This window comes from Nelumbo nucifera, chromosome 2, assembly GCF_055504915.1.
Source record: "Nelumbo nucifera cultivar China Antique chromosome 2, China Antique-T2T, whole genome shotgun sequence".
Taxonomy (NCBI): Eukaryota; Viridiplantae; Streptophyta; class Magnoliopsida; order Proteales; family Nelumbonaceae; genus Nelumbo; species Nelumbo nucifera.
The window spans coordinates 66,750,391-66,764,996 of NC_142650.1; the positions used below are offsets into that span (position 1 = coordinate 66,750,391).

General features: G+C 38.5%; 1 protein-coding gene across 1 annotated transcript; it reads left to right on the forward strand.

Moving 5' to 3' along the window:
- Positions 1-1,894: 1,894 nt before the first annotated feature.
- On the forward strand, positions 1,895-14,452 carry LOC104601397 (Ribosomal protein S8e family protein). Its single transcript, XM_010264700.3, has 9 exons — positions 1,895-2,038; positions 2,175-2,294; positions 2,411-2,478; positions 8,164-8,272; positions 8,399-8,467; positions 9,027-9,084; positions 13,688-13,923; positions 14,028-14,079; positions 14,176-14,452. Exons 1-9 carry the CDS (start codon positions 2,036-2,038, stop codon positions 14,241-14,243), a joined length of 783 nt encoding a protein of 260 aa, XP_010263002.1. The 5' UTR covers positions 1,895-2,035; the 3' UTR covers positions 14,244-14,452.
- Positions 14,453-14,606: the final 154 nt, after the last annotated feature.

Consider the following 14,606-nt stretch of genomic DNA (forward strand, 5'->3'; position numbering starts at 1 on the left):
ATCGTTGCCGTCATTCTTGCCTCCACCAGCAACAACATCAATCTATTGAACCATTGCACCATGATCTAGAATCATTGGAAAAATGAAGGTTTCGAAACGTTGTTTCAAGCTTATTGTCGGCATTCCTTCTCCCCGAGTTTTGAATCAACAACATTGATGTTTCCTTCTTCCAATATATTGATGCTGACAAAGGAACAGAGGAGAAGATCGACACCGATGATTGAATGGAGGAAGGAGCAACAGGGGTGAGCAAGATGATGTCAACGATTGAATGAAGGAAGGAGGAGAAATAGGGGCAATTGAACGGAGGAAGGAGGAGAATAGGGGCGAGCAAGATGATGCCGACGAGTGCGATAGGACCATCTGATCTAGAGGCACCATCGCGACCAATTTTTTTGATATTTTTATTATTTTGTATAGTTTATGTATTTTGTTTTTTTTTTGATAAATCATTTTAGTTGAAATATATAATGAGGATTGGATGATTATTATTTAATCATTTTTTGTGATTATTTTCTGTAATTTTTCTTTTATTCTATTTTTTGGTTGAAATATATATAAAAAATTTCATCATTTTTATGTAATTTTTTCTATTTTTACCTGAAATGTATAATTTTTGGAAATTTTTATTATCATTTTCTGTATTTTTGTGATTATTGTTTTTAGTTGAAATATACACTTTTTTGGATTTTATATTTAATTTATTATTCTGCAATTTGTGATGTTTTTTGGATGAAAATATATTTTTTGAAAAATTTTATTATTTGTATGTTTTCAGTAAGGGTTATGACTAAGCCTATAAACGGATCGAATTCGAATCGAATCAGGCTACATTCAAATTCGAAACTGATTATGAACACTTATTCGAATTCAATTCGATATCCGACAAATATCAAATCTTTGAGTTCGAATTCAATTTCGATTATCAAATCGAATATTCGATTTGATTTGAATTCGACTGATGGTAGTGGTGGCCGGTGAGTGGTGATGGCAGTGCAGCAACGGAGAAGGAGAGATAGAGAAGATGATGGTTTTCGTCAATGATGGTGGTTGTCGTCGAGACTACTATCACTGACGATGGCAGTACGACGAAGGAGAGATAGAGAAGATAATGGTTGTCGTCAGTGATGATGGTTGCTGTCGAGACTGCCGTCACTTGACCGCTATCACTGATGTTGTTATTGCCTCTTGCCTGTTGGTGATGGTGGTTGCTCGAGCGGCTGCGATAATGAATCAAGATTTGAAACTTGAAAGAGAAGAGATAGAGGAGAAGATAGAATAGATAGGTGATAGTGGCGTCGAGTTGCTGGTGTGGCCAGTGTGGTTGCTTGGGCGACAGCGGCAGCGACAACAGTGGCAAAGGGAGGATTAGGGTTAGGATTTACAAGGAGATGGAAGAGAGAAGAAAATGTCGAGTGATTTAGGGTTTAGGGCCGGTTGACTGGGGGTTTGAGGAACAGATTTCTTCATTTACCCCTAAGAGATTTTATTTATTACATTGGTGTGTATATATATATATATATATATATATATATATATATATATATATATATCAGTTCGGATATTTATCGGATCAGATCAATACATATCCGAATTCGATTCAATAATTTAATCGGTAAGAAATTAATAGTTGAATTCGACCGAATATCCAATTCAAATTATCCGAATTCTATTTGATTGTGTCGAATCTTGACCCACTAATATGGGTGGCAAATGGGTTAGCGGGTAAATATGCGTGCGTTGGTACTCAACCCACCACACCCAACCCAACCCAACCCACCAATTTGCCGGTTGCCACCCCTAGGCGGAATAGCGGTGGATCGGTTTGAACCGGCACGGCCACCGTCTTGGCCTGGGCCAAAATGCCCCAAAATATAGGTGCGAAGTTGAGTTAGGGCTGGGCTTCTTCCGCGCTCCCCCTTCAAAACCTATAGCTATCGTTGACGAAAAACCCTTTTTCTTCCAGCTCGGAGCAAAAACCCTGCAACAAAGCAAACCCCCGTCTTCCTTCTGAGGAGACTCCATCTCCTTCGCCATGGTACTTTTTCTAATTTCTGTGGAATTCTAGGGTTTTCTTTTTATTGTTTTCCAAAATCTTGTTAGTTTCTGCTTTAGCTTGTGCTCGTATTTTCTTCTCTGTCTATTCACTAGTTCTTGTTCCTTCCGGTTTTTAGCCGCAAGGAGATTATATCGAGCTTCACCGCAAGCGACATGGCTACCGCCATGATCACTTTGAGAGGAAGCGAAAGAAGGAGGCTCGTGAAGTCCACAAGCGTTCGGCTTTCGCTCAGAAGGTAGATTTCCCGTCGCACTCTACTTTCCCTGCAACTGGTTTTTATTTTTGTATTGTTTGGGTATTTCAAGTCTCATGCTGTTTCCTATTCAATTTTCTTTTGTTTCCCGGTAACAGGCGTTGGGTATTAAGGGTAAGATGTTTGCCAAGAAACGGTATGCTGAGAAGGCGTTGATGAAGAAAACGTGAGTTTACTTTCATTTCCCGAGCTCCATAAAGCAAATGTTGTTCATTTTTATGTAAATTATTTACTTGATTCTGAAAGTTGTTGTTCTTACCTGCTTATTATGTATTCTAGGAAGGAATTTGATGTTTGGGACAAAAAAGGATTAAAGGACGTAGGATTTTAGAAGCTTCACTGGCTTTAGATTTTTCAGTGGGTAATCGATATAGCAAGTGAAAGAGGGAACTGAGAAATAGGCTTTTGGATTCTCTAACACAATTACGTTGAGTTTTGAGTTCATTTTAACTTGGATTTGGACTATTTCCAGAAAGGGCAAACTTCACTAATAGTTTTTGAAGTTATTGGACTGAAGGTGTTTGCAAGTGTTTTAGCATTCAAGTCCTTTATTTGCTTGTTAACATTATCATTTGTTTTTGTTAAATGCTGTTATCATCGTTATCATTTAAGTTATTTTTTTTTTAGTTCATTACCATTATCATTTAGGTTTTCCTTAAACCCTTTACTTAATTTTTTAAATACTCGAGCAATGCCATGTTTTCATACCTTAGGTATATCTGTTTTATTTTTTCATATTTATTTATTTATTTTTCTAGGCCAATTGTGTAGCCCTCCACAAAGCTGCCCTTAACCCTAATGAAATTGGGATTCAATCCAGGTCATAATTCCATATTTGAGACCATAGGTGAACCCTAATACAGGGCTTGTGTCCTCTCTTTTTCTTTTTTCAGCCTGAATTTCTGTGGTTTGATGATCATTGGGAAGCCTTTCTTTGGCTGACATCGTTTAAGTAGCGTCATTGTTATTTTTTTATCAGTAACAGCATAATTTCATTTCATTAAAGAAATAGAAATAAGTGTACAAAATAAGGAATACAGAAGTAAATGTCAGTCAATGAGAGATAAAAGATCTTATCTCTCCTCCAACTATCCCCCTTAATTACAAGAGTGCCCAGAATATAGATTCTCTCCCCCACCCCTTGTTTGGCTAAAACATCAGCTAACGAGCTAGCACAATGTTTAACCCAATTGAAGTAAATTTCCATCTCCCTCCACCTGAGTTTCTTCTTTTCATTACTGTATATCCAAAACTTTGAATCCACTGATCCACTCCTTGTAACCAGCTGACTACCAGTTTGGAATCGGTCTCAATGACCAGCTTCCTAATGTTCAGATCTTTTGCTCTTTGAACACCCTCCAACAGAGCTGACACTTCTTCTCTAAGAGAGTCCCCTTCTCTGGCTGGTCCTGAGAACAAAGCTAAAATCTTGCTCTTCTCATCTCTGAAAAGCCCACCAATAGTCCAATACCAGAAGTACATGGATTTCCCATGCTGCTGCCATCAGAATTAAGTTCAACGAACCCTCTTTCCAGAGGGGACCAATGGTAATTAGATGGACTTAGTTGAGCAGGATTCAGCCACTTCCACTTTCTAAAGAGGAAAATGTGTCCAAGGACTTCAGCCAATGTACCACACTGATTATGATTATTTCCAACACATCTTCCTTTCTTTTCTCCTCTAGAAAGATTCTAGAGTCCCTTTCTTCCCAAATTGTCAACAAATCTGCCGTTCTTAAGCATCTCCGCATGATTCTTCTCCTTTTCTTTAGCCATAGAAAGAAAGAGGGAGCAATTAAGCTTTGAACTTCTGCTGGAGGGATCCACAGTCCACCTTCACCAAAACAAGGAAAGAGACTATTCCCAAATAAAAGTAGTGAACGAACAAGAGATAAGTAAGTGGTAGCAGCTTCACCATTAGCCTTGCACAAAATACACCAATGAGGGGATAATCACCAATTTGGTCATTTTCTTTGGCTTAAGTTACAAGTATTAATCTTTTCATGAACAACTTCCCAATAAAAAGCACCAATTCTAGGGGGGATAGGCTTACACCATACCTCCTTATTTGGAAAAAGAAGCAAAAAGCTAGAGGAAGGTTGGGGCAAAGCTTTGAAGGAGGAACAAGAGGAGCCTGAAGGGGTGCAAGTCTAAATTCGATTATCTGGCTTAGAGGGATGAAAGAATACTTCTTCCAATCATTGGAGTAAGGTGAGCATATTTTGGAGTAAAGTATCTCTTATACCCCTTTGAAAGCCCAAATCCCAATTGAAGCCATTTTTTTTTGAGTTTGAAGGAGCCGGGAATTTAGAAATGGTCCTCATTTTTTGGAACAAGGAAGTGCAAATAATGATGGCAACTGTTCCTTCAATGAGGTGGATTCCAACCAAATATGTTCCCAAAATTTGATCTTGTTACCACTACAAAGATTGTATCTAATAAAAGGAGTAAAGAGTGGTAGTACCACATTGATGACTTTCCAAGGAGAAGCATGATTTTCCCTAGTCAAAGTTCCAACATTCCCAACCATTGTCCAAAAGCCCATGAATGCTCATTATCACCTATGCCCACAATTTATCCTTGTCTTGAAGCACTCTCCAGAGCCATTTCCCCCAATAGAGCTGTGTTCCTCCTAGGTATATTACCTATTCCCAAACCTCTTTCATCTTTTTTCTCTACTCATCACCTCCTAACTAATCCTATGGTCCTTCTTCCTTTCCCCTGTTTCCCATAAAATGCCCCTAATTAACTTCTCTAGCCTTCTGCTTACACCTACCGGGATCTTGAAGATGGACAAATAATAATCCAATAGGTTGGAAAGGGTCAAATTGATTAACGTTGTTCTTCCACCCTGGAGAAAGGTACCCTTTCTTCCAACTGGCCAGTCCTTTAGAAAATCTTTATACTACTAGATTCTAGAACAATGCTTCTTTTGGATTAGCTCCTAGAGGTAATCCTAAGTAAGTCAACGGCATTGGGCAACATTGCACCTTAAGATGTCAACACACTCTTTAATCTCCCCATCTTCCATATTTATCCCAACTATGCAATTCTTTTCAAAGTTAACTTTAGGGAAAATTCCCGATTTTAGTACCCTGTACTTTGGGCCTAGTGCCACTTTGGTCCCCGAACTTTAAAATGCGACAATTCACTACCTGAACTTTCAAAACGTGACAATCCAGTACCTACCGTTAATCAGATGTTAACCTGCCATTAAGTGACATTTGAAAAAGACACAAATGTCCTTCAAATCTCAAATCCTTGCATCTTCCATTCAAAAAAGTTGGGGTCACGTTTGAGTGGGCATTCTAGTGACCCCAACTTTCTTAAATAGAAGAGGCAAGGATTTGAAACTGTTAATTTTTTTGTCAATGTTTGGATGGTTGATAAAGAAAATTAGATGACACTCGAAGGGCATTTGCAAATTGTAAATGAGTAATTGGCACACAATCTCTCCCCAATCTCTATCCCTGCACTAGACACCTCAAATCAGCTTTTAAGATGAGTCTACTTAAAAAATCTGCGACTACTGTGAACAGAAAAGGAAAGGGGATCTCCTTGTCTAATTTCATGCCTGGTAGAGAAGAAATCCTCAATTGTGCCATTTACTATCACCAAGTAGTGACAAGTCCTTAAACATTCCCAAATCCATTTGCACCACCTTTCTCCAAACCCATATTGTCTTAACACCTCAATTAGAAACTGCCAATCAACCAAGTCATAGGCTTTCTCCATATCCAACTTTCATATTACATCACTTTTCCTTGATCTCTTCATTCTTCCACACTCATTTTTTGATAATTGAAAGATAATTTCATTAAACAACAAGATAAGCTGTTACAAGCATCCCTTGGAGAGGCATGAGGTGCAACCTCTCCTAGGCGTTACATTGATACAAGAAAAAAGTGAGAAAAATTACAAACTTGCCCAAAATAGCTCTTCCCTAGATACCCCTTGTTTGGCAAGAAAGTCAACAAAAGCATTTGCCGATCTACCCGCCCATTGGACTCTAATCAGCATGTGTCTTGTTGACCATGCATTTTTTTTTCATAAGATCCCTATATCTCCAAGTAACTGAATCAGGACAGCCAACAAACAATCACCTTAGACTCCCCTTCAATCAGTAATTTCTCTATCCCAAGTTGGTTGGCAATCTGAATTCCATGTGCAGCAGCCAACGAATCAGTTTAATAAAACCTCTCCCGGATTGCCTTGGCAATCAATTCCTTGTTCTAGAATTTGTTTGTCTTGCACAAAAGCTCCCTAATTTGTAGGGACTAAGGAAGGAAGTACTCACCGGATTCTTAAAGACAAGACTTTACCAATTATCTTGTAAAGGCTGTTCACCAGGTTTATTTGTCTGAAATGCTTGGGGTGATTAGCTCCACCTTTTTTTGGGATCAAGGCAAGAAAAGTGTCCTTCAGTCTAGGATTAATAATTCCCCTTTCAAAGAACTCCTTAAATACCTCCAACAAATCACCCTCAATAATACCCCAACAGTCCTAATAGAATGCCATGGTGAAACCATCCAACCCTGGCGCTTTGGACCTATCCATTAAGGACACAACTTCCTTGATTTCTTCCTTTTCAAAAGGTCCTTTCTAGCCAGACTTTAGAATCCTCAGAGAGACAAAGCCAGTCCAAACCTTCAAGCCCAAAACTTTTGCCTAGAGGCCTTTTAAAGATTGATTTAAAATGTTCCACAAAGACCTTAGCAATCTCCCTAGGTTGGGTAATTACCTCACCATCTATTTCCAAATCGGACACCAAGTTCTTCTTTCTGCCATTAGCCAAGGCATGAAAGTATTTTGTGTTCTTGTCTCCCTCTTTAATCCACTTACTCCTTGATTTTTGCCTCCAACTGATCTCTTCCTGATCAAAATATCCTCCAACTACATCTTTAGCGACCACCTTAATTCTCTATCTCCCTCCTCAAAGGTACCTGAAGATTCTTTCTCATACAGGCCTTCAATTTCGTCAAAGACCCGTTTCCTTTCTTCTAATCATCCAAAACAATCTTTATTTCACTCCTTGATTCTTGTCTTCAACAATTGTAATTTCTGATGGAACAACATTTCTTTCCATTTCATCATTGGTTTGCTTTCCTCTCACCATTCTTTGACTTTTTGGATAAAACTAGGGTGGCAAAGCCACATTTTTTTGAACCTAAAATGCGCAGGGCTTGATCCTCTCAACTCTTTATAGAGTGTGATTGTCCATTGATCAGAAGTTACCTTTGGTAGAGTCCTTCGATACTAAACCACCTCAATGTTCCTCCCGATCCATTGAAAAAAGAATCTATTGAGCCTAGAGCAAATTGGGTTGAGTTGGAGGTTGGACCGAGTGACACTATGATGGAGGGGCACATCTTTCATCCCAAAATGATTGATAAAATTGTTGAATTTCCTCATGCTAGTTGTTATCCTTTGCGTAGGATTATTAGTCTCCTTTGTGAATTTAATCACAATAGAATTCATTCCCAATACACAAAGCCCCTCCCATAACCCTCTAATGGCACCTAGTTCTTCCCACATCTCATTTCTTTCCATGTAACCGCTTGGCCCACATCTCATTAAAATTCATCACCCATTCATTTGGTGTAGTCTTCTCCAAACTTGTAAATCCAAGAGTGGTTTGCCCCTTTTATTTGGCTTTCTTACATTGTTTGTTATCAAACGGCTTCCCACAATTTTTATTATTTATTATTATTATTGTTTTTGTTATTATTTTTACTTTTGGAGCCAAGTATTGTTTGTCAATCCTATACACTTATCTGTTCACAGTTATTTTTCTCCTTCAATTTGTGTGCAAAAATTTTTCTGTCTTATCTTTTCTTTTGCTGTCTCAACAGACTGGCTATGCATGAGGAATCATCAACTAGACGCAAGGTTGATGATGAGGTTCATGAAGGAGCTGTTCCTGCTTATCTGTTGGATCGTGAAACAACAACAAGAGCAAAGGTTTGTTCTTCGTAGTTCTGTTTGACTGGTATTTCATGCTATTGTTTTGTGCTTTGGTGATTATTGATGGTACATAACCACTCTTGCTGCAGACTTTCAGGTGAACTAAACTTGTTCTTTATGCAGGTTCTTAGCAACACTATCAAGCAGAAAAGGAAAGAGAAAGCTGGTAAATGGGAGGTTCCTCTACCCAAGGTAACTTTATTTAGATTTTATTATTTTAGAAGGTTCCCTGTAATTCTTCCTGCTTACTAATGGTTCTTAGCAAATAATGTAATACAAACTGCAGAATTGTTTGATGGAAAAAGTTCATTTATGCGTCAACTTAACTCAGCATTAATCCCAAATATTTGGGGTTGGCTATTCATTGAAAAAGGGGGTTGTCTATAACATCAACTGAAATTTTATTTTGATGTTCAATAACATTTGAAACACAAGGTACTAATTTATAGATTAATGACAAAATTCTGCTAAAAAACAAAAACTGCATTACTTGTTTTTTTATCAAGATTCAAGAGCAGCAACTTGACAAAAATGTGAAATCAAACGTGGCTATAACTCTATATGCCATAAATGAGTAATTGGCTCACAAATAAGTGTCAAGGCTCCTATGCTAGTGGATTCACTGTCACTCCATGAGATGCAGCTTTGGTCTTGTGTTATTCCTAAAGTGTGTTTAAGATTTTACTTTTCCTATATTTCCCTCTGCTGTGAAATGCGTATTTCAGTGACAGTGTAATTCTTTCTCCTTCAGGTGAGACCTGTTGCTGAAGATGAGATGTTTAGAGTAATCAGGTCCGGTAAAAGAAAAAGTAAGTGATTAATGTCTTCTCTGCTAATTTCGTCTTTTTCTTCTGAAGAGATAACTGAAGATTTTATTAAAAGAGCATCAAATATACATAGCCAATTTTCTGCTAAATTGTAAATTTATTTAATGATGCTGTTTTTTTTTTTTCATATTCAAATGCTTCTTCAATCTATTGAACTCTCTAGGAGTTCCTTGTCATATGATAATGCAAATCATTTCTCTGCTACAAGCAACACTTGAGTGGGGCTCCTTTTACTCTGTGTTGCTCATGTTGTTCTCTCATTCCTTTTTTTTTTTTGATAAATTGTTTTCTCTCATCCTTCTTAATGCAAGACATTCTTCATCAACATTTGATTCCTAATCCTAAAAAATAAAGAACTACAACTAAAATTACAAAACCAATTTCTTTATATACGTTCCAAGAATTTAGGACCCCTGGCATGGTAACATCAACTTGTTTGGGCTTACCTCAAGAGGGTTGGTTGGGTGTCCATCGGCAAAGCTTCTGGCCCAGCCACTTAGCTTGTAACAGTATACAATTGGGCTGACCTTGAAATGTGCCTCACTTGTGTGCCTAGGCATGCCTGAGGTTCAACCTTTCATAATCAAATGCTTTAAAAGGCATGGGAGGCATATGCCTCCAGGTGAGGCGCCCCCAAAATGCCCTGAGGTGTATGCTAGAGGCATTAATGCCTCTAAGGCTTATGTTTCAGGTGCATGAGGCATGTGCCTTATATGCCTTTTGCATGAGGTGTGCTAGAGGCGTGCACCTCATACAAAAAGATAGAAATATAAAAGGAAAGGAAAAAAGCAAGGGAAGGGAAAGAAAGAAAGAAAGAAAGAGAAGAAAAAAAAAAGATAAAAGAAAGAAAAGCAAAGGAAAGGGAAGAGGAAGGAAGTTTGGGCTGGAGCTCTGCCCCTGCACCTCCTCCTCTTAAGGATGCTTAGCCTTCTACGTTCTGAACTGTTTGACGCCTCCAGGTAGTGGGACACCTGTTGTTACATCTCTGTGTTTTAAAACACTGGCCAAAACATGAGGGGTGACCATCTAGACTCAATTAAAAGAAAGAAATGCTCTCAAATGCATGTAACTGTTTAACATGAGATTAACAAATGATTGTTGGTTTCACTAGTTGCCTTGAAGAGGAAACAAACTCATTAAATGTATGTATAGTTTGAAAATTGGTCCACGTATAGGAAGCTTGAAGGAGAAGAGGGTCAACTAGTTCTCACTTAATGAAACAATTAAAATTTCTCAGGCTAATTGTGATACCTTGACTCCTATTGTTTGTGTCTTCCCCTAACTTTATCACATTAAAGTTTCCCCTAAACACCAAGGACCCTCTCATCTCATTCTCTCACAGCCCCCTAATATCAGATAAGCTCATCTCAGAGATCTCTCCTTTCTTTATAAGAAATTTATCCATATATATTTGTTATTACTGATTCCATATCATTATCTTTAATTCTCATTTTCACTGACATTTTATGTTTCTCTACTATTTCGTCTAGTCCCTGCATTTCCATCTTCCACTTTGTGATATGCCCCCATACACCCCCAAGAGTGTATTTACAGAACTATAGAATACGAAATTGGCACTCAAAAAGAAACCATATTAGCATCAGTCTTGGTGTTTCTCAAGCCTTTCATCCCTGCTTGAGTAGCTCAGTCCTAGTTCTTTGTGGGACACTGCAAAATAAGCATTTTAGATGGATGGAGTAAATTGTGTTTTCATCAAATGACATATGATTGCAAAAGTGATGAACTAAACAGTATTAGTTGCATCTTAAGGACACATGTTTGCGTTCTTGAACCAAATCATTCTTGGGTTTGGAGAATAGTGCTTCCTTATAATTGCTCTTAATCAAGGGGTGTTTGTAGGGAATAGACAAATCATCAATCAGATTCTTATTGCCAATGAAAGCTTGGAGGGTTTTAGAAATGGAAAAAAAGGCGTAGTATGCAAGCTTGATGTGGAAAAGGCGTATGAGTTGGTGGATTTGTAAATGGATTAAGGGTTGTCTAAAGACTTGCCATTATTCAGTCTTGGTGAATGGAACAGTAGTGGATCACTTTCCTGCCATCAGAGAAATCAGACAAGGTGACCCCCTTCTTGTTTTACCCTTGTTGCAGAGGTGCTTGGGAAGTTAATCACTAGAGCAGATGCAAGAGATTTTCCTGTGTATTTCCTATCTGTTTTTAAAACCCCAGTGGGTGTAGGAAGAAGACTAGATCCTGGGGAAGTGGTTGTGGAGGCTGCCATTGGACAAGGATAAATTGTGGGTTAAGATGATTCTTAGCATTCATGGGTTGTCGGCTGAAGGTTGGGATGTTGGAGTGCTGGTTTGGGCTACAAATTTGTTTTTGATCAGTGGTATTTGGATCCCAAATACCACTGCATTTCGCATCCCCATTGCCTTCCACAACATTCTTCTCCTTGGAGGTGGTCTATACATGCTGTTCTACCTCTTTTCCTATCCTTCATCAGGTACAATTTATGCTCAGGGGACCTTGTTAAATTTTGGGAACATGTTTGGGTGGGCAAGTCACCATTAAAAGTTCAGTTTCCTTCTCTTTTCTCTATTTCAAATTTTAAGGATGAGCCAGTTTCTTATTTCTTGATTCCTTCTGACTCAGCATCAGGGTTTGATTGGGATTTGGGCTTAGGAGAGGTCTTAGAGATTCAGAATTGGACACTGTTTTGGGTTTGCTCCACCTTCTACAAGGAGTTTTCTTGGACCCTACTAAACTGGATAGTAGAGTGTGGGCTCTAGTTCCCTCTGGATCTTTTTCTTGTGCCTCTTTCTTTAGAGCCTTGACCCAACCTTCTATCAAATCTCGGGTTGCCTTTTCCTGTTGAAGTGCGGGGAAAGCCAATTCCTCCAAGAATCGAGGCCTTCTGTTGGGAAGCTTTTCTGGGGAAGATCAATAGTTCAATACTTGTGCTTTACTTCAAAGAAAAAGACCATCTTGGTGTTTGTCTCCTAATTGGTGCATTCTGCGCAAGGCCAATGGTGAGAACTGTCACCACTTGTTATTTTCTTGTCCGTTTGTTCTTTCTATTTGGAATTGCTTTGTTCCTTTGTTTGGTTGTAGGTGGACTCCTCCCCTGGACTTACTAAGATTTTTTGTCTTCTTGGTTGTTAGTGGGATGAAAAGGAGGAGAGGTAAAGCTCTTTGGAGCTGCATCAGAGCTGCTTGTTGCCGGATAGTGGGAAGAAAGGAATCAAAGGATTTTCCTTGATAAGGAGTATAAGTGCAATGTGGAGGTTGTCACAACTAGAGTGATTCAGTGGGTGAAATCCTTGAAAATGTTGAGTATATTCCAACAGGGTTGCTGCTTAATAACTGGAAGTGGCCAAATCAGCACCAAGGAAAGCTGTCACTAATCCAATGTGGCCTCCACCAGCGGAAGGGTTCATAAAATTAAACTTTGATGGAAGAAGTGAAGGCAACACCGGGCCTTCAGGTATTGCAGGTGTATTCAGGAACGAGGAAGGACAGGTCTTGGATCTATTCTCTGAGTCAATTGGTGTAGGAGATTCTCTTAGAGCTAAAATTTTGGCTGCTTTGGAAGGTTTAAAAAGTGCACGAGAATTAAATATTCACAAATTAATCATTGCTGGTGATTCAAGTTAGCTATCGACTGATTAGAAAAAGAAGAGAATGGACAAGGGAATTTTCTAATGAAAGGAAGAAATTCAAATGGTTTTGCAGAGGCATGGAAGTGAGATTTCAGTGGGTCAAAAGGAGTGCTAACTCCTTTGTGGAGGATGTCTTAGTCAAACAGGGGATAGGAAGGGTTCAATCTATTGGGCTTGTTTGTAATCTTTTGTGCTCTTGCTATCCTTGGGGGAGGGCCAAGGATTTAGAAGTCACGCCTAGGTGCTCAGACAAGGTGCATTTTAAGGTATGTGCCTCACCTAGGTCCTAGGTGCAGCACTTTTGAAAGGCACGCACCTAGTGTGCCTAGTTATATGCCTTTTTAATTTTTGCTCATTTTTTAATTTTGCTGGCTCACTGAAGCTCTGAGAGCCCCCTATTTGCTAATGTTCATCCATTCATCCTAGTAAGATATCTTCTTGAAAGACAATTAACATTATAAAATCATTTATTTTTGTGGAAAGACTAGAAATTTAATTTCACTCGCCTTGGGGGGCTTGGTATAAAAGCAGCTCGTAGAATCAAGAATGCAAGATGTTTTACATCACATTAGTTATTTGAATTAATGCAAGATGTTTTGAATTTTTTGCCTTTTTTTTGTATTTTTGCACCTTGCTTTGAAAAGCCGCACACTTTGCCTTGCCTTGTATCTTGTGCTTTTAAAACACTGGGGAGGGCTAAGAGAGTTTACCTTTCCTCTTGGATGCTGTAATTGTTGTTCCTTCTTAAGTAAGTTTCTGTTATTGATATTGATAAAAAAAAGTTTCTGTTATTGATCAAAGAAAAACAAAACAAAACAAAACAAAAGAAACCAGATCATTTTTGGAATTGCATAATGAACCTTTTTTCTATTTTTTTTCATAAAAAAAATGAACCTTTTTTCTTTCTTGTTAGCTTTATGATTCCTGAGAAGCATAAATGATTTTTTCTAAATTAATTTCAGCAAAGCAATGGAAGAGAATGGTCACGAAGGCCACATTTGTGGGACCGGGTTTTACGAGAAAACCCCCCAAGTATGAGCGTTTCATTCGTCCAACCGGATTGCGGTTCACAAAAGCCCATGTGACACATCCCGAGTTGAAATGCACTTTCAATCTTGAAATCATTGGAGTGAAGAAAAATCCCAATGGTCAGATGTACACTTCCCTGGGTGTTATGACCAAGGGAACGATTATTGAGGTAATTATATAGCCTTGATTTTTTTGAGGATATCATTTTTATACTTCAATGCCATTTTGATTGCCCATCTTTGTTGAGCTAATTTTCTTCATTATGAATTACAGGTGAATGTCAGTGAACTTGGTCTGGTTACTCCAGCAGGAAAAGTTGTGTGGGGTGAGGAATACTTCTTGATAATGACTTGATGAATGTATTTTTTTCTTTACTTGGTTTGTTTCTCCTTGCTCATTTCTTTTCTTGATGGCCATGTAGGGAAATATGCTCAAGTTACAAATAACCCGGAGAATGATGGTTGTATAAATGCTGTTCTGCTTGTCTAAGAGGCTTTGCAACTATTTGCGGTACTAATTTGTTCTGATCATGTGGGAAGGTGTTAAGTCCCACTAAATGCAGTCCAATTTTGTTCGGGATCTACCATAAACCATGGTTTTGCAGTAGTTGGTTGTGTTGTATTTCTTCTCTTATTACAGAGTTGCTTTGCGGAGAATCTATCTTATTTATGTGAATTTTCTCTATTTGACAAACACAAGCACTCGTCAAAGACGTCAATGTTAAGGCTCCCCATCATTATACGTTGCCCTCATCCTCAATGCGGTTCAACTGTTTAAGCAATTTCACATGAAATAAATCTTCTAATTAAGGTTTGAAGCATGATACGTATCACACCGTGTTGTGCGCATTAA

What these genes read in the sequence shown, in the direction of transcription:
- LOC104601397 (XM_010264700.3), top strand. An exon ending in GTTCGGCTTTCGCTCAGAAG is followed by an intron (nt 2,295 to 2,410) that starts GTAGATTTCCCG and finishes TCCCGGTAACAG; the next exon opens with GCGTTGGGTATTAAGGGTAA. An exon ending in CAGGTCCGGTAAAAGAAAAA is followed by an intron (nt 9,085 to 13,687) that starts GTAAGTGATTAA and finishes AATTAATTTCAG; the next exon opens with CAAAGCAATGGAAGAGAATG.